General features: G+C 36.9%; 1 protein-coding gene across 1 annotated transcript in view; it reads left to right on the top strand.

The window, feature by feature from the left end:
* Window positions 1–21,805, top strand: part of PPP1R15 (Protein phosphatase 1 regulatory subunit 15) — a 51,713-nt gene extending 29,908 nt beyond the window's left edge. The window contains exons 2-3 of the mRNA XM_067134904.2: window positions 9,795–9,956; window positions 21,177–21,805. Coding sequence (XP_066991005.2) covers window positions 9,795–9,956; window positions 21,177–21,398 — 384 coding nt within the window. The 3' untranslated portion in view covers window positions 21,399–21,805. The remainder of the gene's footprint in view (window positions 1–9,794; window positions 9,957–21,176) is intronic.
* Window positions 21,806–27,902: the final 6,097 nt, after the last annotated feature.

Below are 27,902 nucleotides of genomic sequence, written 5' to 3'. Positions count from 1 at the left end.
ACATACATTTAGGAAAGAGAAGAACACAACCAAAGTCCAGCGTCGTGATGTTCTTGCCACGGAGTAAGTGCATTTCATTTCATCCACTTTATCAACGCCCGACTTCGTGTCATTATAGAAGGTAATCATTGAGGGTTTTGATCCATCTGAATCGTCATCAATAGAATCGTCTTCATGGAAAGTAGATAGTACCAATACAACTTTGTCTCTTCTTGACTTATATGACACAAGGGTTAGGTTTTTCCTGAAAGCAAATATGCTTGATTCCACTGGCCAGTTGCTAGCAGTTGTCATGAAAGGGGGAATTTCACATTTATTTTTGCTAATCGTTCCAACAAGCGTCAGTTTATCATTTTCAAGCAGATCTTGAGCAAGAGGAACAGACACAAACCATTCGTCACAAGTAACGTTTCTACCAGATTTTGGTATGGGTTTAACCAATCTTTTTACAATTTGATGAGGCATGTTTTCACACTGGTACAGGCCTTCAGGCTGTCTTCCACAATATATCTCCATATTACTTGTATAATACATCTTGGCATCGGCAAGTGCAAAAATCTTTATCCTGTACTTAGCCGGTTTGGACGGAATGTATTGACGAAAGCCGCATCTACCTCTAAATGCATCTAACATTTCATCAATGGTCACTAGTTCCGACAAACTGTAGTGCTTCCTACAGTTACCAACGAACGTTTCTGCTAACATACCGCAGCGAGTTTGTCCGTCAGTTTACACTGGTTTCGGGAGTTGACGTCGTCAAATTTCAAACATTTCAGCGAGAAACGGAAACGATTTATGCCCATTGTAAGCCTGAAATACTCGATTCCTGTACCATCAGTTTGCCAAAGATCTTACAAATTCGTATGGGATACTCTCAGTGCCCCACGAAGGAACAGAAGACCTAAACATGCCTTCATCTCAACAAGATTGGTATCGGCTGCATCTCGGGGTCGAGAGAATTTTGAACGAATTATGGATATATAACGATTTGTGCAAGTTACGATTTCTGGTAACATTTCGTCGGTAAAGAACAATTGCAGAGCTTCAACTGGCGTCTTAGCATTCTTGGCAACTCCTACTACTCCAGGCAAGTGTTTTATAATGTTATGTTCAGGTTGCCTGACCCTCCTATTACGATTCATTACAGGCCAATGATTCCACTGGATCCCGTCCTTTCCAACATACATTTCATGCTGCTCACTTTCAGTCACGTCCTCTTCACACGTGGACTGTTCGTTCTCTGAATTATTATCACTATCGTTTACGACGTCCTGATCACTGTCATCACTCGCACCAACTTCATCGTCATCCAACCACTGCTCGATTTGATCCATAACTCTCAGAATAAGTTGCAGTAACTCCCTGGAAAGAGGACGCAATATCATTATTCATAGCTCAGTTTGTAATATCGTATTTATCCCACTGTAAATAACTACAAGTAGAAAATATGTCAAAATGCGCCCACTACTACACTTAGACAGTTAATAAAATTATATAATTTTATAATAAATAATGACGAAAGAATGGATGACTTACCAAAAGAGTGAGTAAGATTAAAAAGTCACCAATACACGCCTGCGGACTGGGACTCCGCAAGTCTGCAGTTGACAATATAAACTTCTCTAATCAACAGCTCGGCAATTATTGAGACATTCTCACACCGTCACGGCCTTTGTATTGTTGCGGAAGGAAGCTACAAGAAGGCAGCCCGTTCCGCTTTGCTTTGTTGGCCTGTGATGCCAAAAAATAATGAAGTGTGGACTCTCATTCCGCGGCGCCTGTAATGGGAGGTTGACATCTAGGGCGTACATGCGACCATCCTGTGAAATTTTGACTTTGCATGTCGAACAGTAAAGGAGGAATATTTTGTTTTTGAGTAGAATGTTCTAAAAACATTTCTTCTTTTAACCTTGGACATGGAAAACCATCCTTCATTACAATTTGGAGTTTGTGCATGAAATGCTTTCAGAAAAATGAATACAGTAGAGTCTCTATAATCCGAGAAAATTGTGGGGGGGGGTAGCCTACCTCGGATTTAGAATAACTCGGACTACATGGAGCAACACAGAGAAAATTGTTAAACATGCGAAAAAATTGGCAACTATTGAATATAAGGTCATGTATTGTCATTTCTTACAGTGCTATGGCATGGATTAAGGTTATTGTTTGAAACAAGTCTTTAATTGACTTCTGTTTCTGAATGTTGCTTTGTTTTTGTGCAGCAATGTCATGCCATTGCTTGCAGAGCAGGGTGTCTGTGGGAATTGTTGTTGTTGATTCTTGTTGTTCCACGTAGCATAGTACCCCCTCCAACGCAGCGAGACCCTTGCTATGGCAGATATTTGGTGCCAACTCTACTAAAACTTCTTCCTCACTATCTTCTGCTGGTTCATTCAACATTTCAATGATTGTTGGGTCTGTAAGTTTATACTGTTCATCACTCTTCATCCATTCCGTAAGTTCAATTTCACTAGCATCTTTACATCTGGGCATCTGGTAAGTTTGATATATCATAATCATTGCTGTCATCGAATTCACTGTCAGCAGACACAGTACTTCCTAAAATCTTCTTCCATGATTTCGTGAGTATCTCTGGCTTCACTTCATCCCATGATTGAAAAATGAAAATCCACAGCCTGTTTCCAGTCATTCGACCGGGTCAGGAATGGAATGAATGATTCTGCTAACCAATACACTATGTCCCTCATGGTTATCTATTTGAGGAAGTTCGTGATGTTGCACGCACGTTCTGTTGCTTCCAGGAGTTAATGTAGCAGGCGGTGACGATATATATATTTTTTTAGACATTCCAAAACGTCCCTATCCATAGGTTGTATCAAACTTATTACGTTAGGGGGTAAAAATATGTCACAAATTCCATCACATGCTAGTTACTGTTCATCTGGATGTGACCCTGCATTGTCCAGCAATGAAACTGCTTTAATAGGCAGACCCTTCTTTCTCGAAAATGCTTTAGTTTCAGGCACGATGACAAACGCGTGTTATCTCAATAGAGGGAAGACACAGTACGATGACAAGGCAAGAATAAGCAGGGAATGAAATGCTGTAGAAAACTCATTTTAAATTTGTGAAAAGAAAAATTCAAATAACACTCGGACTTACAGATCCTCGGTTTGCAAGACTACTGTTTTGTGATTTTGTGATAGTAAACCCCCATCTAAACTCCTTTGGGGAGAAATATTTTGAAGTCAGGCTGAGCGGCTCAGACTGGCTTTTTGACCTCAAATTGACAGGTTTGTTCCTCTCTCAGTCCGGTGATATTGAAGATACTCAAATATGTCAACTCCATCTTGGTAGATTTACCAGCACATAAAAGATTTCCTGCGGGGCAAAATTCTGACACCTCAGCATCGCCAAAAACCATAAAAGTAATTAGTGGGATGTAAAACCAATATTATTATTATTATTTTTATTATTATAAACACTTTGAAGTATATCATGTGACACCTAGGACATAAAAAATAACCTCCTTGTAAATTTATAACTTCGTACGTCAAGGGTTTTTGGAGGGATGAATCATTTCGTTTCCGGAGCTAACCTCATTTAACCTCTTATGGGATTTTAAAATATATACTGCCATTTGTAATTTTGTCTTTACACACTAAATGATTTAGTGGAAATGCGTATTTTTGTTTTAGGGTCTTAACCCCCATTTAACACACTTAGGGATTAATCTCATTTCACATCAGGAAAATGCTATGGCTGTATCTTTTTTAAGGCCACGGTCGCTTCCTTAGCCCGGTCCGAGCCCTTTCCTATCCCACCGTCGCCATAAGACCTATCTGTATCAGTGCAACATAAAAAGAAATTGTAAAAAAGTATGTAAATAATTTTTTCAAGCCTTCTGTTATTTGACACCTATGATATAATTTGAATAGCGTGCTCTTTGGTGGTATTATTTGATTCGCTTTTGTGTATAGGATCAGCCGGAGTAGTTCTGGGACGGAAATGAAAACTTCCAAATTCTAGGGCATTAAATCTCAAAGTGGAAAGTTGGCATGATGTAAAATTATTGTAATTTGGTACCCACAGTTCATTCCAGGAAGAAATTTTATTAAGATCTTATAACTGTTTAGCAATTCCACAAAAACTGTGTTCCACAATTACCTCTTGGTTTAGGGTAATGTTGGGACAGGCATGGGGCAAAGGAGGGACACTAGTGATAATTCAATGAGAAAGCTTGTTTGACAGATACTGATGCAATATTGGGATAGAGTGTATTCATATTATGTAACTGATTTTTTAAAAAATTGGCATAATATTGCGCTATTTTTCGTTAATTAAAAAACAGGCTTCTTAACTGGTAAAAATTACTTGATACTTAAAGCAAGAGTAATCACTTTCATTTACTACCAAAATACAGAAAACTGGGGATAAAAAATAACCACTGTCTATACATATTTCCCACTTAAAATATAGACCAACATTGATATCAAATACTTGTCCAATAAGCAAAAAGGTCACTCACTACACATTATCAATGTTAAATGCTACAGGGCACCTAATAAAATATATGTTTGTAGTATTATAGTCTACAACATGTCAGAGTAATCTAATTAACTAGGCCCTACATTTTCTCCATTACATCTATGGAGTCTGTAAATTCATAATGGATACGATCCCCAATACACACAAATTTAGGTTGTGGCAGTTTCTTTATAATATTCAAATGGCTAATTAATGTCACATCATCTTCATCTGTCCTGAATGCCATATTTTGTTTGTTTACACACTTTAGACACATTGCTTCAGCATCATTATCATCAGTTATATTTTGTATAACAGATGTGTACCTGTATTCTCTGATGTTTTTGCTTTAATGCTACTTCAAATTTCACCAAAACAAAATCTGACTGGCTACATGTAAAATACCTAAGATTTCATCTGTTGTCTGCTTTTCACTGATTAAGTTACAGCTGTCTTCAGAATCACTTTATATTACAAACTCATTACTGCTTCTGCTGCTTTCCCATTCTTCCATGTCTTCCTCACTATCCCTGCTGATTTCTTTCCTTCTCCTTAATGTTTTCAGTTTCGGTTTAGCCTTCTCTTTTCCTAGTTTAGTCAATTTCTGTTTAGTACATGGTGTCCTATTTATTTTGTCTAAAAATTCTTCTGTGGTAATTACCTTAGCACTGCAGTCAATTCTTCTCCTCTTTTCCCAATCCTTTGAAGCAACAGATGTTCGAAACATTGTTGATTCTCTTGTGAATCAGATGATGCATCAAGATGATCTGATTCTGCAGTACTGGGGCCAGCTTCAGCTGCTTGTGAAGATTCAGATAGATTGCCCTAAGGCTGGGGTTCTGTGATGTTGTACCTTTCAAGCCTCATTGGATATAGTCTGTCAATGGGATATTTGTTCTAATTTAGGGGGATTGAAAAATCTCAGTACTCTCAAAACCTTTCTTAATTGTCTCTTGTGTGAGAGCAGTATGCCAAATTTTGCAAAGTATGTCAACAAATTCAGCCTTCTGCATTCTTCTTTGATTCATTCTCTTCCACTCTGTTACAGCCCTATCACAGTTCTGTTTCAAGGGGTGAAATCCATATTTATCCAATGGCTGCAGAAGATCTGTCGTGTGAGAAGGGGGTTTAATAATGCATATGTTTTCACCCACAGCTTTCATGATAGTTTCTGGGTCTAAATGAGTCGCATATCCATCCAAGTTTAATAGAAGGGGCGTTTCCTTCACTGTTTTGCAGAACTGTGCAAAATAGTCTTGAAAAATTCCTGTAGTGATGTATCCTTTTTGTTTTTATTTTATTTTATTTTATTTTATTTTATACAATTGGCTTTAACTTAAGTAACCTAAAAGCAGGTCCTACAGCTGTCCCAACTTTACCCCATGAATGTCCCAGAATTGCCCCAAAACATGTCCCACAATTGCCCTGAATATGAAAATAATTTCTTTCTTAATATTGATCCTACATATACTTAGCTTTAGAGACAATTTCTGCAATGCTCTCTTTAAATGTGGATAAAAATAATTTATTATATCAACAGTTTTTTCAAAAATTATAAATATTTCTTACCAGAAAGCAATTTTTTTAATGCTGAAAATGAGTGTTAGTTTTTAATTATTTTTCCTGCTCATCACATGGTAATTTTTTGTAATTTGCCATTCAATAAACTCAAAATAATGTATTGCCACTAATAAAGCTTACAGATAATTTACTTGTTAGAAGCTATGATGATGTCCCTCTTTTACCCCAACATTTTGCTGTCCCACATTTGCCCCAGTTGACCCTAAAATTCACGGCATTAAATGCATTGTAAATAATAAATATCCCTCGATCTCTCCAGGCTTGCTACTTACATTCTCAACTTGCAGGACTAGGCCACACGATAACTCAGAGAAGTTGGCTAGAGTGCTCTGAACCTTGTGATTTACATGTTCCTCATACTTCCTGCTGCCAGTGTTTAAATTACTGATAAGGAAGGTTAGGTTATTTCTCCGACAAAATTACTGAGAGTGAGGGTTAGACTTCTGTTTGTGACAAAATTACTGATACTGACTAGTTAGGTCCTGTTTGCTTAAAAGTACTGTATGCAACAAATATCACAAAATGTACCAGTCACATCCACTGTTGCAGTATCATTCAAACTAATTTAACCCCTTATGGAATTTTAAAATATATACCGCCATTTGTAATTTTGTCTTCACACGTTAAACGGTTTCGGAGGAATGAGTATTTGTGTTTTAGATTCTTAACCCCTATTTAACACCCTTAGAGATTAATCTTTTTCACACCAGGCAAATGCTGGGGCTGTACCTTAGGCCATGGTCGCTTCCTTCCCACTCCTAGCCCTTTCCTGTCCTATCGTCACCATAAGACCTATCTGTGTCAGTGCAACGTAAAGCAAATAATAATAATAATAATAATAGTAATAATAATTTTAAAATCTTCAGACAGTAAATGGTGTTTAACACTAAAACTAAATGATTTAAAAAAATACATTTCTAAAATCAGGAGATCATTCAGTTTAAAATCACTTATCAGGTGCTTTGCTACAAAAATCATGCTGGAGTTCCTGTATATCGTGAGAATTCAATACGCGTGGGAAAATAATGCTGAATTTACTTGTTGCATGGTTGTATTAGTGGTATGAGGAGGTGGGATAGGATCTATGGACTACCTTCCGAACAGCATCAGAGAGCAAGGAGTGAGGTGAATGCAAGCTTGGAGCTACTACAGTCCACACTCCCCCACTTGGGCTACCTATAGCTAGAGCTGGGAGTATTGCCACGTGTTGGAAGCCCTGACAGTTCTCCGTACCGTGAGATGCCTGGGTGTAGGAGTGGAGCAGCATGATTTCAATGTTGCTACTGCACCAATTACCCCAGAATGTGTTAAAGAAATCTACTTATTTGCGGAGTCAGTAGTTATGAAACTGAACAATCCTTTAATAAGCTCGGTTATAAACTACAAAGTTTGTGTTGTTACTATTGAATCATCATCATCATCATCATCATCATCATCAGCCAATTCTATCATTACATGATGTGGCCTCTATTGAACAATAAAGTTAATTGCAAAATGTAACATAGGGAAGGACGTCGCATGTCAACATTGGGCTTTTGCTAAGAATGATGAACTACTGCCTGCTAGAGTAATGGATACTCTATAGAGTAACACTTCTGCATTTCTGAATTATTTGTAATAAGAATGTACCTCAGTCATTATCTGTTTTATCTATTTTGAAATTTGTCTTAATTATGTTAGTAGGCTACTTGATTGGGTCTTTTAGTTGTCCTACAATAGCTGTAGAGTAATTTTGGCAGTTTACTTAAGACTTGACTAAAATTTCTCAAATACTTCCTTGAGTGAAAATGAAGCGAATGGAAAGGCTTGTTACTTGAATAATAAAGTTAATTGCAAAATGTAACATAGGGAAGGACAATGTTGCATATCAAATTCTGAATAGCCAGCTAGCTTTTGCTAAAAATGATGAACTATTACCTGCTAGAGTAATGGATACTCTATAAGAGTAACACTTCTGCATTTCTGAATTATTTGTAATAAGAATGTACCTCAGTCATTACCTGTTTTATCTATTTTGAAATTTGTCTTAATTTTGTTAGTACTTGATTTGGTCTTTTAGTTGTTCTACAATAGCTGTAGAGTAATTTTGGCAGTTTACTTAAGACTTGGCTAAAATTTCTCAAATACTTCTTTGAGTGAAAATGAAGTGAATGGAAAGGCTTGTTACTGATCTGTTTGGTCAAACTGCTAGATGTCTTGAGCCCTTGGGCTAGAAATCATTGTGTGCAGTAATGACCTATTCTTCTTTGGCATAACAGAAGTCTTTCCGGTTGTGCTAGCGTCCTTGGTGGTGGTGGTGGTGGTGGTGGTGGTGGTGGTGGTGGTGATTTTTGTTTTAAGAGGAAGTACAGCTAGGTAATATCCTCTCTGAACAAGTTAAATGGAGACGGTATTAGCAGCGCTTTTTTTTTTCTAAATATAAGTTTACTGGAAATCTATCTCGTTTCATAACACAAGAAAATTGAAATGTACCAGGTCTTTGAAGAAGATCATGTTCTTTTACTTTCGACAAATGAACATTTTATAATGTTTTGAAATGGAAGTAAAACAATGCAAAGGTGAAGACAATTAAAATGCCAATTTTTTCATAATAGCTCCAAATTGGCCTTACCACACTGATGTTGCCATCTTCATGAGTTTTTCCTCACCGTGTCTGTGGCTGGATGCCTGTATTTTAGGAGCCAGGAATTGATTTAAGCTAAGGGATGAGGAGGTCCAAGTAACCTGATTAACATGTTTGCTCACAACCTTCATTCATGGAGAAGCTCTTCTCGTTGTGATAATAAAGTTCATCCAGGAAAAGTCATGCTCATAATCAGGAGTGGAAAGGAACCCCACTGGTGATAGTTTTTATTAACTGTAGTAGTGCCGCACACATTTTTTCACTGTCAGGAATTCACAAAAACCTCTTAACAACCTGCAATTGTGGTATTCTGAGCCTCTTACACAAACTCGCCAATTCAGTCTCGCCAAAAGTAATGTGCCTGTCAGCCCCTTCTTGTCAACATTCTAAATACACACATGTTCATCCATTTCGGTATTTACATCTCTTCTGCATGTAGAAGACTATTTTCCATTATTGTTTCAAACAGTCATAACATTTTGTTGGATCAAGAGAATGCTTCACATTTGTTCAGATAGTTACTCTCCTCCAGAGTTACTCCTTTAAAGATCGGATGATCAATTGCTTGTAGAGCTTCACAATAAAAAGGCCCGTCATTGACTTTCTTGTCTTCAAAAAAACCAAACCATAGGCGACTCTCATATGCAGTGTCAACAACCATAGCTGAGAATTTTAAATGGAGGCAGTCCTATTTATGAAGTTCGTACATAAATGTGTTAGGGACCACTAAAAATCTTAAAGTTTAGTGGAACATGTGTCTGACCATTCTGGCTAAGAAAAAGCCTTGGTCCTAAGAAAGGTTATGGAGGTTGAAAATAAAAATTTTAAGCAATGTTTTTGTATGACTTTAAAGGTGGGTATGGGACAGAGTCATTGCCATCAACACCAGGATGTTCAAAACCTTTTTCCTTTATATGGAACAGTATTCTGTTGGTTCAGCAAATTCCAGTAATGATTTGTGCATGTGTCTGACATTGTCATCGAAAATGAAACTTAAATCTACCAGTTTGATTTTTGAGCATAATATGTAGATATTAGATTGTTGTATCAGGTTTTGGTCACACATTTCTGATTTTAAAAACTGAAAATGTCTTTGTTTCAGATTGATTTCTGTTTCTATCCTTCATCCTTGCCAATTCCTCCTGAGAACTTAGAGAATACTGACAACATAGCTTCACCACTGCCAGATAGGCTGAAAGATATTAATAAAAAATGGATTGAGGAAAATGCATCTATACCTAGCAAAGACAAGTCTCCACAGAAGGTAAATGTTGAAATCTGTGTAACATTTCATGTTTTCCTATGTAATAACGTGAAAGTACTGTATATGTTTTGGATTTATGAATGAGGTTGGACATAATTTTTTGTTTTTTCAGATAAAAGGGTATCATTTTTTAAACCCACAATGAAATTAACTCTGGCAGATTTCCAATAGGCGGCATTCATATTTCTCAAAGGGAGTAGTTTGATATTAATAAGATCACTAGTCTTCTCATTGTTTACAAAGTATATATGGATCATTTCTCAAAAGTCAAACATTATTATTATTATTATTATTATTAAGCATAAGACTTTTCATTACATTACATGCGTAGTAAAATAACTACAATTTAAAAAGAGGAAATCTTTTGGACGTGCTGTATAATCATGTATAGAACACTCCTGAGTGATGTGCTAACAGTATTTATTTATTTGTTTGTTTGTTTATTTATTTATTTATTTATTTATTTATTTATTTATTTATTTATTTATTTATTTATTTATTTATTTATTTATTTATTTATTTATTTTAATGCTGTTTTATGTGGCAAAGTTAGGGTTCAAGGCCTGGAGTCATCATCAGTTCTTGTAGATAATTTAATCAATGGGAATCTGATAACGATCATCATAGGGATTGCCTACGTACATCTCCATAGGTTGACAAAAATCATGACAAAAATATACACACAATGGCAATTGCGTAAAATACTTATCAATAGGTTGTCCTAAAACATATAACAAATTATGTACACAATGACGTGAAACACTTGGCACTTTAAAAAAGATCTTGGATACTGTCGTGTGTTTGTAGAACACCGAATTTGTCAGTCTTGTTACAATCAACTTGAAAACATGTGGACCAGTTGAAATAAAACCTAATGACAAATTATATTCACATTGACCAGAGCGCTTAGCATTTTAAGAAAGTTCTTGGTTTTGGTTTAAAAAAACTGCCGCATGTATGTGGAACACAGAACAGACTTGTTGGTCTTGTTTCAATCTACTAGAAAATATATGAACTAGTGGAAATATACACATTTACATGAAACGCACACACTGACATGAAATACTTGGCACTTTGAGAAAGTACTCTCCAACGGACTTGCTAAGCCTAACGTTAGAGAAGATTTGCTGTCAGGGTTATTTCCCTTAGCCTTTAGCAGTCCCCTGCCTCATCTGCAAGTCAGCAGCTTCCTGTTGAATTTATGTGTCATATCTACACAAAGGCTTCAACAAGCCCCTTAAGAGTGGAACTCCTCTGCCCATAGCTAGAGGCCTTCACTTAATAAATTTTGAACATTTTACATTGTGTTGAATGGTGGAACATCCCTCAAACTCTATTATATTAGTTATACGTCAACACGGAAATGAAAATCTTAACCTATGATAGAATTTCTATACACACTGTAAGGAACTAGAGGCATGTGCTGTTTGTATTTCTGTGTGACACTGGGATTGTTGAAAAACAGTTTATTTTCATCAGTATTCATTATGCATTAGAACTGGCATCGCGGTAATGATAACGAGAGTTTGAAAGCGCTTCTAAACAGTATTTTAGATGGCGATTTTGGCAATAATGACGTTTTGAAAAATGAATCAGAGTTCGAGGGTAGTGATAGCAATAGTGAAAGTTACTCCAGTGCGAAGAGCACTGAAGAAAGTGAGGGTGAAAGTGCCGCACCAGGTCGTTCCAAACGCGTGCGACACAAAAGAACCATAGTGGTTGGAAATTGGAGAATAAAGACAATAATCCTGATATATATCCATTTCGTGGATACAGCGGTGTTTCAGAAATACTTCCAAAATATTTAGATTCCACCTAACGTCCGAACTTGTGATGATTTTAAGATTACATTTTTATCACAGCGAGCAGTGATTCAAGGAATTATTTATTCGTGTCAGTTATTTACAAAATATCGGCCCAGAATTTGGCCACGTTAACAGCACTGATACTGGCCTGTGCCAGATGAAGTTCTGTGCATTTAAGGGGGCACATACAGCTTAAGTGGTCAAAAAAATTGATTTTTCTATTTTATGTGATTTTTAGATTATACTCTTCTGTGTAATTCCATGAATGAATCACATTAATATCTGCAACAGTTCTTGAGTTATGGCCTAAAACGTAATTTAAATGTCTGCAGGCACCACGCCCCATTCTGCTGTCGCATAGATCGGAACGCGTTCATGCCTTGTTTCCGAGTTATTACTACAGGCAAATTCGTATTTGCTGCGGGGACTGATTGTCATATGACTTGCTCACTTTCTCACACTTCCATGGCACTGGTAGTGACATCTATTTCCTTTTATTATTGTTATGCCTACAAAAGATCAGCCGTTTACAAATATGCATATGTGCATATGTGATGCTTTTATTACATAAATCTATTGTCTAGCGAATTGTGTTTTAAAGTGAAACATGGGAAAGGGGAAATCTTCCTGTTTACTATTGGAATGCTATCAGGGAAAACTGTAATTCTGTAAATGAGATGAGGAAGGCTATTTGGCCTACATGGTACCACAAAGTATCCTCAGATGGCAAGCCATACCATTATTTCTGCCCAAAGGGACCTAATTCTTGGTGCTTTTACCAAAATGCCATAGTGGAAGGGCAAGTTCAGGCTTAAAAACACAAAAATAACATATCCCTTTCTATAATGGAGGTTGCCAAACCTGTGTTTAAAGATTTAGTTAAAAGAGATCTCCTGAAGATGTGTGTAGGAGGCCACACCCAAAACAATGATGAATCCCTAAACTCCAAAATTTGGAGAATTTGCCCAAAATGGCTTTGCAGCGCATAAAGTGGTAGGTATAGCACTAAATGATGCTGCTATGACTTTCGATGATGGTATGCAGAGTAGATTGAAAGTTCTTGAAGAGCTACAACTTGTTCCTGGAGAGTACTGCCTCCAGGCTTTCAGCCATATCAATGCTCAACGAGTCACTTACAGCCTTAAAAGAGCTAAACAATCGACAAAGGAGGCAAGGAAAGTAAGGAGAAGACTAAGGATGGAAAAAGCATCCCAGAGAAACTCACAAGAGGGAATCATGTATGCACCTGGGATGTTCTAGAGTCCATTCATTTCAGTTGTAACTTTAATGCTCATTTACCGCAACTTGAGTTTTTCAAAACGGTTTCCCTGTGGAAGCTGTAAAAATTGAAATAGTGCAGTCGCTTAAGTGCGGCTAGTATCCAGTATTCGGGAGATAGTAGGTTCGAACCCCACTGTCGGCAGCCCTGAAAATGGTTTTCCGTGGTTTCCCATTTTCACACCAGGCAAATGCTGGGGCTGTACATTAATTAAGGCCACGGCCGCTTCCTTCCCACTCCTAGCCCTTTCCTGTCCCATCGTCGCCGTAAGACCTATCTGTGTCGGTGCGACGTAAAACAACTAGCAAAAAAAAAAATTGAAATTGAATGTTACCTATTTTAGATAGGTTTGAGCTGTATGTGCCCCCTTAACAGGGCATAGAGAGCAATTAATAAGGTGCCTTGTTTGTACAACGCCGCATTCACATAGGGTCTGATCCCCCTTCAGGAGGCCCCATTTCTTCATATTGTCCTTTGATCTTCCAACGCCTGCTCTTAGTCTGTTTAGTGCCTTCCATGTAGTCCAGGTTTCTTCATGACCAGGGGGAAGCTTTTCCTCCAATTTCAAGCGTTCTGGATTAAAAGAGATCTTTTGATTCCAGAGTAGAAGTCTGGTCTTCCTTGCATCTGCACTAGCGGGGGATGAGGAGTGCATAAAACTGTTCCTGGACTTCAGTCGAGTTGGTGGTAGTTTGTGTCCATGTAGGGGGTGGGCTGAGCTGGTAGAAGCCCTTAACCTCTCCACATTTGCTGCTACTTCGCGTCTGATCTCAGGAGGGGCTATTCCTGCAAGGGAGTACAGTTTGTCTGTTGGTGTTGGTTTCAGACATCCTGTAATATGCATGTTTCATTCAGGGCGACATCAACCTTTCTGGCATGTGTAGATTTATACCAAACGGGACTAGCATACTCCCCTGCTGAGTAACAAAGTGCTAAGGCTGTTGTACTTAGCATATGAGGGTGAGCGCCCCACTTTGAACCTGTCACTTCACAGAGCAGGGAGCTCCGAGAGGAGACCTTTGCCTTGATGTTTGAACCGTGCTCCCTGTAAGTTAGAGAACGATCCAGAGTAACACCCAAGTATTTCAGTGTGTAAGTATGTTCTAGGACTTTGTCCTTCCAATTCACTTGCAGCTTCCTTGATGCTTGTTTGTTCTTCAGATGGAAAGCACATACTTGAGTTTTTGATGGATTTGGTTTGAGATTATTGGTCTCATAGTAGTTAGACAAAATATCCAATGCTGAAGTGAGATTGTTTTCTACTCTTTCAAAGCATTCACTCTGAGTAGCCAAGGCCAGATCATCAGCGTATAGGAAACTTTTGGTATGAGGTGGATGTGGCTGGTCGTTGGTATATATATTGAAAAGTAAGGGAGCTAGCACACTTCCTTGAGGAAGACCATTCTTTTGTGTTCTCCATCGACTTCGCTGACCCTGAAATTCAACAAAGAATCGTCAGTTCTGTAAAAGTGCAGCAACAATTCTGGTAAGCTTCAAATCCTTTGTAAGGCTGTACAGTTTTTTTGTAACATGATTTGATGTTATACGGTGTCATAGGCACAAGAAAGGTCTTCAAACGCTACTCCTGTGATTTTTCGGGATTGAAAACCATCTTCTATATACTGTGTTAGGTTTCCTACTTGTGCAGTACAGTTATTGCCTGGCCTAAAACCAGCTTGCTCTGGGATTAACAAAGGCTCTACAGATGGTGCAAGACGATTAAGAAGCATTCTTTCAAAGATCTTGTAGAGGTGACACAAAAGGGAGATCGGTTGAAAGTTCTGAGGGTCTTAGGGTCCTTGCCGGGTTTAAGGATGCTACTACTCGGGCCTTCCTCCAGATTTTTGGAATGTGACAGCGCTCCCGGCAGTTATTGAAGAGTTGGAGTATCCATTCTTTGGTAGCATTTCGAAAATGTTTGATTTGCTCTATAAGAATGTCGTCCAGACCAGGTGCTTTTCTGTTCTTACACATCTCTTGGAGTTTTCCAGCTCTCCAAAAACAAAAGGTTTGGATATTTCACAGGTTTCATCTTCAATGTTCGTTAGAAACTTTGGTAGTCTAGCTCTGCGTTTAACTTTGCCATTCAACAAGAGCTGATGGATTTCATTTTGGGATACATTATAATGAACAGATGCCTTGGTGGGGTCATTATTCAAACGTTTTAGTAGTCTCCAGGCTTTCATGCTGCTCTGCGACATATCCAGTTCTTCCATCAAATTAATCCAACGTCCCCTTTTCAATTTACCAACAGTCTCTTATCAGTTTATTGCCAGCCTGTATTGTTTCTTCACTAAAAGGATCCGCTTCAAAAAGCGAAATGTACTTTTCCTCCTCTTGCACATACTTGTATTGTGTTCTGCAACCACGTGGGATTGACTTGCGTAAACATTTCTTGATAGCATCAGTGAACTTTTATGATTCTGGACTTGGATCGATGTTCAAGATCGTTTCATCTAGACTCTTGGTGAAGTTATCCCAGTCAGCTTTCTGAAAATTGTACCTTCTTCGAAAAGGTATTATTTGAGGTCGAACCGCTGAGAACACCTGACTCTTAATTGGTCTGTGCTGAGTATGAGGAATAGGTTCACAGACTTCCTTTATGCATTGATGGGATATGGTATCAGTAACAAATATGAGATCAGGATTGTATCCGCGTCTCCATCTGCCACAATTGAAGGACGGTGGAAGCTTGCTGTCATGAATTAAAGACAAGTGATTCATTTCAGCCCAATTTGTAACAGCTAGTCCATCTTCGTTGTCATTTCTATATCCCCAAATGGAGCTGTGGCTATTGAAGTCACACATAACAAAATGGATCGTACTTCCTAGAAGATTAACGGACTGGGAGAAGTGAAATGGAACATGTGGTGGTTTATAAACTTGCGTTATCATACAGTTTTATAATTCTCTTGATATCAGTTCTATATCATCATCTTCAGAAACGGAGGTTGATAGTATATTCAGTTCAGGTCTTGCAAAAATGGCACTGCCGTATTTTCTGTGAGGTCTCTTGGCGACAAGTCGCATTCCTGGTACTTTTGGTCGGTTTTGTGTACTACTTCTGTGAGTTTCCTGAACAAAGAATGTCACGTGTGTATGTGGCATATTTGCTGTAATATGGCCTCTTTATTCGATGTCATGCCCTCTATGTTTACTGACAGGATTGTTAGCTTTGGTCTTACTGATTGGTAATAGTGCTACTGGAGTGAGAGAATCAGCCATCTAGGAATAGTCCTAGTCCGTTGCCCAGGAGACACCCCGATGTATGGCAATATCACATGTAAATACACCCTTCTGGGAGGTTTCTCTCGCGTCCCTCATGAAGGAATGAAGTATGAGTAAGTCATCATTTTCAATGGCATGAATCTAAAATTTGAGTGATAGATTGGCAACTTAGTATTTATCATTTCCCCTTATCCAGCTCCTGCCGAGTCGGGATATTTATGGCACTTCTCCATCTTCCTCTTTCCTTCCACCATTCCTCTTCCATGATCTTGTCCCAGTCTAAATTTCGTCGTCTTTTGCTGCTTTTCCCTGATTCAATCCACCTTGTTCTAGGTCTTTCTCTTGCCCTCTCACTTTGCCTCCAGCATCTGTCTTGGAATTCTATTCTCCTCCATCCTCTTTACATGTCCAAACCACCTTTGTTTATTCCTTTCAACTCTCTCAATTAGCTTTCCTATCCCAATCTCCTTCGTAACACTTTCATTTCTCACTCTGGCTTTCCTTGTCTTTCCTATCATCTCACTGGCTTGAATTCTACTCTCTTGCTTGCTGTTCAGAGTCCAAGTCTCAGCTTCATAAGTTAGTATGGGTACATAGTACATTTAATACATTATGTCTTTATTTTTCCTTGGTACTTCTTTGCTCCAAACAAGTTTTCTTACACTTTGGTAGAATGCATTACTCTGCTGTACTCTCCTGCTAATCTCCATGTCCACCCTAGTATTTTACATTAATTCACTTCCTAGGTAGAGCCTCTGTGGCTCAGACGGTAGCGCGTCGGCCTCTCACCGCTGGATACCGTGGTTCAAATCCCGGTGACTCCATGTGAGATTTGTGCTGGACAAAGCGGAGGCGGGACAGGTTTTTCTCCGGGTACTCCGGTTTTCCCTGTCATCTTTCATTCCAGCAACACTCTCCATTATCATTTCATAGCATTTATCACTCATTAATAAATCACCTTGGGAGTGGCGACCCCATTGTAATAACAGTCTATATGTTTCATTCATTACATCCCTGACCCGGTCAATGAATGGAAAACAGGTTGTAGGTTTTCATTTCACTTCCTAGGTATTTGAAGCTGTCCACAATTTCCAGACTCTGACTTCCAATTTTCACAGTATCCCTTCCTTGCCTTTCCACTCTTGACATCACCATAGTCTTGCTTTTCTCTGTATTGATTTCCATGCCATACGTCTCATTTTTTTTTCGTTCAGTACATGTAGTTATTGCTGTTTGCTGTTCTTTTCCCAGATCACATCATCATCATCTGCAAATAGCAGTATCTTCATCTCCTTATCTCCATAGGCTTCCTTTGTTTCCTTTACAATTTTGTCCATGACCATAATAAAGACAAGAGGTGACAGCGCACTCCCTGTCTTAATCCAGTCTTAATCCTAAACTATTCTGTCTTTCCAACTGGGGTCAGTACTCTGTTTACACAGTTGTTGTACGTAGCTTGCACCATTTTTAACATTTCTCTTCAGAGTCTCTTTTTAACCATGGTTTCCCAAACCTTCTCTCTGGGGACACCATCATATGCCTTTTCTATATCTGTGAAAAGTCATGACCAGATCTTTTCCATATTACCAGTTCTTTTCCATCAGCTGTCTCATGCTAAAGATTGGGTCCACTGTAGATCTTCAACTCCTGAAGTCATATTGTTCCTCTTGTAACTCTCCTTCAACCTTTCTTCTCATTCTTCTTTCTAATATCCTTTCCAGTATTTTAACTACCTGCGATATAAGTGTGATTCCTCTATAGTTGCCACAAATTTTCTTGTCCCCCTTCTTTACTGGTATTATTATCCCTTTTTTTCCAGTCTTCTGGTACACATTTGTTTTTCCACATACACTTTAGTAGTCGGTACCATTGCATACCAACAGGTCCAGCAGCCTTTATCATTTCCACACTGATTTCATCCATCCCTGTTACTTTTCCCATCATTGTCTTTTGTACCACTAACTCCACCTCCAGCATTGTTATATCCTCCTCTGTTGTTGAGTCCTCACACTATTGCTTCTATCTCCCCTGTACATTTGTTCACATTCAGTAGTTTATCAAAATACTCCTTCCATTTTCTATCTCTCTTCTGGGTGTGTTAACAATTCCCCATCTTCCTTTTTCACTAGACTTTGTGATAACTCTTTCTGTCCTCTTATTTCTTATAAGTCCTTACAGCATCCTTTTATTGCCACTTACATCCACTTCCATTTTTTGTGTAAATTTTTCCGAACTCTTCTTTTCTTCTTCTCCTACTACCTTCCTACATCTCTGTTTGCTGTCGAGATACTTCCTTTTGCTTTCCTCTATTTGATGTCTCTTCCATTTTTGCCAGGCTGTCTTCTTTTCTTTCACCACTTTCCTCACTTCCTCATTCCACAACGGTGTCTCCTTTTCTTTCACTCTTGTAGATGACCTGCCACAAGCAGTCTCTGCTGCACTAAACCATGCCTTTTTAAAATAGGCCCACTCCTCTTTTACATTTTTCACTTCAGTAACTGGGATTTGTTGCTTCAATTTCTCCTGAAAATCTTCCTGTACATTTTTGTCTTTCAGTTTCCATACTTTTATTTTGTTTTCTCGTGTCTCTTTTAGTTTTTCCATTTTCCCTGCCGTAATTTTGCCACTACAACTGTGCGGTCCCCATCAAATGCTGCTTCTGGTAAAGCTGTCATATCCATCAACTTCCTGCGATTTGTCTTTTCCACCAAAAAGTAGTCACTTACTGATTTTGTTCTTCTGTCACCCCACCCGTATCTCATCATTTTTCTGCTGTTTTTCTTTCGAAACCATGTATTCCCCACTATAAGTCGATTCCTTTCACAGACGTCCACTAGTTCCTCTCCGTCACGATTCTTTTTCCCATATCCATAAGGTCCAATGACTTCTTCCTTTCCTCGTCTCTCTTTTCCGACCTGTGCATTCAGATTTCCCATAATAACCACATCCACATCTGAAATTTCTCTTCCTACTTTTTGCAAGAATCCATCAATATCTTCTTCCCCGTTTCCCATCTTTGGTGCATACACTTGTATGAAATCCATCACTTCATTCATATTTAGGCTAATCTTCAATATCCCTCACTCACACATTCTACCACTTCAACATACTCCTCCAGTTGCTTCGAAATGATTAGTCCCACTCCGTTTATTGTCTCTTGGCCACCACTCCAGTATATTGTGTATCCTTCCCTCAATTTCTTCCTTTCGTTACCTTTCCATTTCACTACAATCAGCCCCATCATTTCCACCTTCTCCTTCTCCATGAAATCTACTACGTCCTCTGTCTTTCCTGTCAGGGTCATAAGATTTACTATTCCTGTCTTAATGTTGGTTACTGGGCACGCATTTCTCACAGTTCCCCCAGTATCCTGAGAACTGCACGTCGCCTTTAGCAGGGGATGTCCTAACCTTTTCCGAAGTTGATTTACTAGTACCATTTACTAAGCAGTGTAATACTGTTTGTTAAAAGTGAGAAAATGTGCAGTTTTTCAGGTGATTGATTATTTCATATGATATCATTGCTTTTAATCGCAATATTCCTACTAACTTCATTATAATGACCTGTGGTGATTTCAGTTGGTAAAACCACAAAGACAGTCTTTCTGAGTATGTAAAAAGGCAGGTGGAGAATGAGTGTCTACCATTATAATGAAAATTGCCGAACTCGATTGACTGGCAGTAGGCAAGTAGGCCTGCCATCAGTAAGAAAACTCCTCAACTTAATTGTGACTCATAGCAGGCAAGAGGGCTTGCCAATACAATGAAAATTCCCTAACCCAGTCTTCACACGAGAAAAGACCTATGATGACTTCTCCGTTGTGTTTCTGGTGTAACGTTAAGAGCTATGAATTTTAATATAATCTTACAACGTCTGCACTACCTAACCTAGAAATCTATATGCAATGTACAATTCTGTAGCAATCCACGGGTACATCAGGTAGTCTCCAATAAGAATTGTCTTCAAACATTGCCTATAACTTAATGACAAACAAATCATCATTGAAAACGAGCAGGATGTAATGAATGCCTGGTTCAATTTAATTTGTTGCGTAATGAGCATCAGCCCAGATTTATTCAAGGCTATACAAGACACTACTACAGTTATTGTGCTCGGGTTTCTTCTGAAAATAAATTCAAGTTGTCCGTAATATTTTTCACGCTTTCATTCCCTGACATTAAAATCAAATAATTAAAAACAAAAGAACATTCTTGCCAGAGTAGCTGTTTGTTGCATAGGTTTATTCAAAAATACATTGTGGGTATTTATTTATTAAACTGTAAGAAGTTTATCCTCCACACTTCTTTGGTTGTGGCCACATATATTGCTTTGGTTATCATAAAAGTTTCAACTGGATATAACAGCTCCTTAGGTAATTTGGCGTGATGTATAGTAGGACATGTAAAAAAAAAATACATGCAAGATTTCCTTCTTTTAATTTTTGTCAGTCTTTGGAACAATCTTATGGGCTTAAAAACGAATTCACCAAATGTGGGTACTGTGATATAATATTCATCATCATCATCATCATCATCATCAATGTCCCATTCAGTCGCCCGGGTGTGGTTATGATATAATATTCTCCCATATTTCTGTATTTAATTTTTAAGAATATTTGACAGTAATTTGCGAAAAGACTAGGTCAACACTAATGGTACAATACGTGTATTGGAAAGAGAAACTGGATGTCCATTAAACTGCATACTATAATCTGGGGTAGAGATGCTCTATAGAAAACTTGCATAATATTTTGAAATTACAGGAACACATTTTCAAAGTGTTATTCTCTCTTTCTTGAATTGTTACACTTACGGAAACTACTTCTACATTATATTTTGAAAGTGTACGTATACTTTGTGCTTATATTCTCTCATTTTGAAATCAAATTTCTTTTCTCTTTCTTTAAAGGTTCACTTTCCAAACAGTTGCAAATTAGTCACAGTGCGCCCTATGGTGAAATGGGACTTTGCATACCGTGCTGCTCGGTGTGGTCCGTGGGAGGAAATGGCTCGGGATAGAGCACGTTTTCGAGCTCGTATAGACCGTACAGAGCCTATCTTGGCATCTGTTCTTACTCCTGAGCATAGGCATCAAGTAAGGAAAAGGATGGACTCCAGTGCAATATCATGATTTCTTTTCTTACAGTTATGTGGTTTATATATATTGTATATCTCTAGGAAAAACAATTATCTTTTAATTATTACTGTATAAATCTGTTATGCTCATTGCCATTTCACTGAAAACATTTGCACTATATTGTGTGTCTGGATATTGTTGTTTTTGGTTGATGGATGGAAGTTCTGCAGTCATGAAAATAATAAATATAATTTCACAGATCAAAGGTTTTAGTGTATGATCTAGAGTTTCTGGTCTGTGAATGTATGATTGATTGGATATTAAATTTGAATTTCAGGAAAATTTGTGTTTTAATAGTTTTTCTTAAATTAATATTCTTTTCTTCTTTCTTCTGCACTGAAGTCTCTGGAACCCGTTACTTCGATGACGAGGCAAAACTTCCCCGAATAAGAACAATAGCTGGTTTAAGTTCCAACACCTAATTGACTACTGGTGTGGAAAAGCCTGTGATCGTTCACTAACAAATCACACTTTGTTTGAGAGCCTAATATATTACCCAAAATTGCTAACACTTTTAGCTAACACATTTGCGGCTTTACTCAAAGTCTACCAGCTCCATTAACAGTTCTCCCTGGCCGTCTTAACTATCAGTTTGCGAGGCAACAGGGCCTTCAGCCAACACAGTCAAAACTCCCAGAGTCAAAAAGCCTTGTTTTTTACGAGTTCTCAGTTTATATACCTTCTCCAATTCCTTCGAGAACACTCCACTGGACAACACATCACCACCATTAGTCACTCATACACGTCACAGTCTCACTGTTTTTTTGATTGGTTCCTTAGCATGGAACCTCCCTGTCACGTTGCAATTACACACGACATTCTTGAACATTGTGGAAGTTTTCCGTATGTCCCTTACACGTGACATCCACAAGAAATACGCAGTTCGCTTGCACAAGTATCTTTCGTAATATTGAGTCACCGCTCTGGCTTACAAGTTTCAACGCAACATAGGATGTTCTGATTCTTTCTTTGAAATACTCTTATCATTCCCATTATTATTATTATTATTATTATTATTATTATTATTATTATTATTATTATTATTATTATTATTATTATTATTAATTATGAATTGCAAATTATACAGACTCTCCTGTAATTTCCCTTCATATTTACATGTGTTCATATACCTGTTACTCCTCATATCACAGGCTTTATACCCTGGAGATTGCGGATTCGAATCTCGTTCGATTCCGTTCGCTCACTCATTTATATGCAAGAGGCGCGTCGCGAACCCTGTTCACGACATGCTTTTCTTTCTTTCTTTCTTTCTTTCTTTCTTTCTTTCTTTCTTTCTTTCTTTCTTCAGTCGTAGGCTTGGTACCTCAATTGAAGAGCTGTGTGCAAAAACCGATCAAGTCCAAAAAGTAAAACTTCACAGGAGACAATAAATCATTCAACAACTTCCAAATCTGCATGAATATCAAATCAAATTTTTCACACAAGATGTAGGGTAATTATGTGGTATTTTGTGTGGGTAACAATGTTTTTCTGCTTTTCGTTTTGTACCTAGATATTTTTTAGGATGATGGACTTAACTGTTTCTTGACCTGAAAAGATCCAGTCATGCTAAAATAGTATTTATTTGTTAATTACTTAAAAACAAAACAACCTTAAAACCCATTTTCCTGTGTTTAGTTTTGAAATAAGACACCTGGGTCATTTCTCATTGCAGATGTGGAAGTCTTATACATATTTGCATATGTATTCACACATCTTTTATTTTTATTTCCATGTTAAAGGTGATACAGACAAAAGACTGATTTTAACACAAAAATGACAAATGTAACATGATTAGGATTCTACATCATGCAGTTATGGCCTGTAGTTTGATTCACTTTAATCATTATTTTCTTGTTCTGTAGTGCTGTATGACTTAGGACTAATGTTTATATTAATTATACCCCATTAACACTTTGACCCATATTGTTGTGAAAGTTTTTGCAAATCTTTAAATTTAGTTATCTTACTTAGCATTGGACTATGGTAGCAGTTCACATGTCAATACACAGCACGTAGGCTACAATTTCACATGTGCTACAGGAATTTTTATTCGTACTGCCTTTCATCACAGGTGACGTATAGTCATGTTAATGCCATCTAGCAAGATTCAGTCAAGTTCGGATTTGGCCGGGTTTAACAAAATGCAAATTCGTGATGCTGTCAAGTCCCTCCCTACGACAGAGATGTTACTTAAACGTGAATGTGTCTGATTCTTTTATCGAATGTGTGGAATTTATTTCTCTACTCAGTAACATAAAAGGTCATTTTTCAAAAAGGTTGGACTTGACTGGTTTTTACAACGAGGTCTTCAATTGTTAATTCCCGTTATATTGAAATCTCTTGTTCTCTTTCTGGAAAGAATGCACAAATGTCTCACAACCATAATTATACTGTATATATAAAGCCATGAATGGAAACTTGTAATTGGTAAGGTTTAAAGTATTGTGCAGAAGTTATTATTGATGGAAGTTACTGTATGAAGTCAGTGTTGGCATTGAACTACAGTTTAAATTGTTTAATTTGTACATCAAAACTTACAGACGAAATGCTATGAACGATATAACAACCATAAGACTTTTTTTTGCAATAATCGTAAATACTACTATGTCTTGTGATTTGAAAATTATTCTTATTGTATTCCTCATTGCCAAGGGATTTAGTCAAGTGTGTTTTATCACAAAGGTATGAGAATTCATGTTTATATTTCTTTAAGTTTATATATTCAACTTTCAGCATTTTGAAGAAAGTTGAAAAGCACCACAGTGGAAAAGACTGGTGAATTCATTATTGATTGTTTTTGTTTTATGGCATGCATAAGTACAAGAAAATATTTTGTAAATAGGCTTAATTCATGATACTTTCACTAAAGCATTATCTCATAACATTACAAAATCTGTGTTTTGTACATATCTCATCACTCTTTTGCTAAAGTTGTGTGGTATATATTAAAGTACAGGACTAATTTGAAATTTGAGGTACAGCAGTAGCTGCTGTAAAACCTGATCTTTTCTTTCTCTTTGGAGGGATTTTTTTATGTCCTCTTGCCTTTTGTACCAAATATTCCAAGATGAATCATGCTTTCCATTGCCATTAAATTTTTAACCTTTATAAAAGCAAAATAATTCAAACTAGGAACAGAGGATTCCTAATATTGACAAATGGTTGTGAGGTTATTAGATTAGATTAATTACTTTGTTCTGAAGATAATCAAGGCCAATGCTTATCAGTACATTGAAGATGTTTTATCATAAATCCCATGGCTGAATTATCAGTTCATGAGTATCAAATCGTTATGTTTACATCATCTCTTTAATTCTCTTCATTTATGGTATTTCCAAATCACTAGAAATACTCTGCATCCAAACTTACATCAGCCAAAAGTTTTGTTATCTCTCTAAAGTTTGGTATAACTTATGTCACTTTAGGCAGCTATTTGAACATGAAGAGACGTTGGGAATTTGAATTCTGTTACATTACTCTAGTCCATTTCCAATGGGAAGTTGTTTCAATCAGGGTCATTTTAATGAAGTAGAAATATTTTGGTCTGGCACAAGAGATATTTAACATAGTGAAATTTTCTGCAGAGTACAACGCTTTGCGGGAGAAAACGCAACAATTCAGCAGTCCCATGGTTGATTGGTTTTGGATAGAATCTTGAGGCAAAAATCCCATTTGACATGGACTATCATGTTCTTGTGCTAGTAGACTGTATTGTAGAAGTAATTAGGTAACCTCCTGTGCCCAAAATTGTAGGCGTAAATCTTAGTGCAGCTAGTTAAAATTAGCGCTTAAATGTGAGCAATCTGTTCTAGTAGATTTCTTGGCTTATTAAAGTACCAATAGGTGAAATTCTTGCACATCATATCTGATTCATTTTGCCAGTGACAGGGCTGTTATATGTTTGTTATTACCTTCATTTCATTTGAAGCTGACTTGTGGATAATTTGAATCAGTATGGTTTAATTGAGCTGCTTTACTATTAAAACTAGAAAGCTATTTTCAAGTCACCATCATTGTACTTTGGAGGTGTACAATATCAATTTTGAAAAACTTTTGTGCTAATTCAATCTAGAGAACATTCCTGTAAAACTGTATCTGCAAAGTGACAATTCTGTAGTTCTTTTTTTATTTATTTTTAAGAATGTTTTTCTAGATGAATCTATTTCTCAAATATCTGAGCCTATGTGCACCATTTTTAAGTCTTAACAATGCTGGTACAACAATAATGTTTTTCTTAACTACTGACATTCCCCACGAAAGTACTGTATGTTGAATAAGGGAAGAAATACAGAGCAAGTGTGATGTTAACAAAGGAGAGTGAGAGAATCATGCAATGTAAGAAAACAATTTAAACTGTATATTAAAAAATAAAATTTTTATATATTTTAGAGTAAAAGTGCAAAGTTAGCCTCAATTATTATTTGAGCAGAAATGTTCAAAGGTTTAGTTTGAAGAATCCATCAGTTCATCAGACGAACTGTATAACTAAACAGAAAATCTAATCTGAGTTAGTGCCCTTTGGTAAATTACACCTCTTCCTTTTTTCCTCCTGCCTATCCAGCCTGATTTAGGCTCCTTGCATTTTTTTAAAAATGATAATATTTCTAGTATTAACAACTTAATTGTATCTTGCCTTAAAAGGCTACCGTTAACAGCATTTGAAATAATTGTTGGCACTTCACTTGTTGAAATGTCTTTAGTACTGGCAGTTGGTAATCTTTCTGACAAGCTGTTGTAAATTATTGTTGCAGTATATGCCCAACATTGCAATCAGTATTATAAAGTACTATGTTGTCATTCATCATAATAATTTGTATGGCATTCAACTTAAAGATATCATGTAAGGAAACAAATTACAGTAAAAAAGAAAAATTAATGGTATTCTGTATCATTATGCAAACCTGCTTTGGGTCAGATGATTAATTAATGAAATAAATTATAGATTAGAAAATTCTAATCGGTCAAGTTATTGCAATGATAGGCCCTGTACTGACATTTTTGGAAAGAAATTTAATTGTTGGATGTGTGTTGTTGAAAATGACTGGTGGGCAGATAGCTTTCTGGCAGTAGTTCTCTGAAACCTCTATTCTTCGGTGGAACATCAAGATTTATTTTTCAGTGGAGGAGTGTGATTATGTATATTTTGTTTTTAGTATTCGTTTTTGTGGAAATGTATTATGAACTCTTCAGATAGTGTTGGGTGGAGGAATGATAGTTTTATGGGTAGTTTCATATGTGGTTTAATTATTTACGGAACAAAGGAAGAATTTGTTAGGTATGTGAAAGTGTTGCAATTGTGAATTGATATTAGTTGTTTGGTATGTCATTGTCTTGAAACCTTTTATACATCAGGAATGAAGGAAGAGTAAACGTGGTGATAAGTAAGAAATAAATCTATTAGTTGGATCAAGATATGAATTATAGAGTAAGGAGAATGAGGAGGAGAAAAATGTGGAGATATTAAAGAGTAGGTGCTGTTTGAACATATAATAGGTTGTAATTTGATTTAGGGAAGTGTCTGTCTCTCAAAATAAGAGGGAGCTACCTAGCACTATCTGTAGAAAAAGAGTACTTGATGTAATTTTAAGAAGATGAAATAATATATATTTTTAATTGTTATATTGCTGTATTAAAATTTATCTTTAGGATCTATGGTCAATTAAATATATTTGTATTAAAAGAAGTGTATTTTTTCTCCCCAAATTATTCCTTAGTGAATATTTTAGTAATCTGTTTTTTGTTTTATAACTTGGCATTATCCTTCCGACTTGACGAAGTGCTGTGCGAGAGCTTCCTAGCAGTCAACAGAGAAATGGCTAACAGGCAGCTTTCATTCACAACTGGATTTGACAAGTTAAATCAATATGGATGGCTGTCTGTGATTGGCAGGTTAAAGCGATTTCTGTGGTGACTGTTTGGTAGCTCTCATGCAGCACTTAAGGCGACACTGGAGATAAAAATATATTTTTACCTAATGCCTGGATTTTCACAAAACTTTGTGGGAATGTCACCTACATAAAAGTAGAGATATCACGAAAATTTCATTCATATACAATGAATAGTTTTTCCAAAAAAAAAATTTGAAATTTTTAATTCAATTTTTTTTCATAAAATTTAATTAACATGTTAATGTAAATTTGTAATCAGGCAGATGATACTTCTTTTAAAAGCAATACGTATCGATTTTTCTGTACCTAATTTATATAAGGAGATATACTGTACTGAAGTTTGTGTAATTTTTACGTTCTAAAATTTTGGACTTGAAAAAATTCCGCAATCAAAAATTCCATACGCAGGTTTCTTAATATAGCTGTGATACAATTGGCTGAATATTATGGGAGAAAAATAGGATTTAAGTGTAAAAATTACAATTGGTGGGAAAATTAAAGCAAAGTTCAAGTGACTTTTTCTTCCTTATTCTTTACCTAAATGAACCACATGTCTTTCCTTCCCTTCCTTTCTTAGCAGCTTCTGTACAAATACTGGTAACTCTGG

This window comes from Anabrus simplex, chromosome 1 (genome assembly GCF_040414725.1).
Source record: "Anabrus simplex isolate iqAnaSimp1 chromosome 1, ASM4041472v1, whole genome shotgun sequence".
NCBI lineage: Eukaryota > Metazoa > Arthropoda > Insecta > Orthoptera > Tettigoniidae > Anabrus > Anabrus simplex.
Note: the sequence above shows the minus strand (reverse complement) of the source record. Positions and strands in the feature narration are given on the sequence as shown.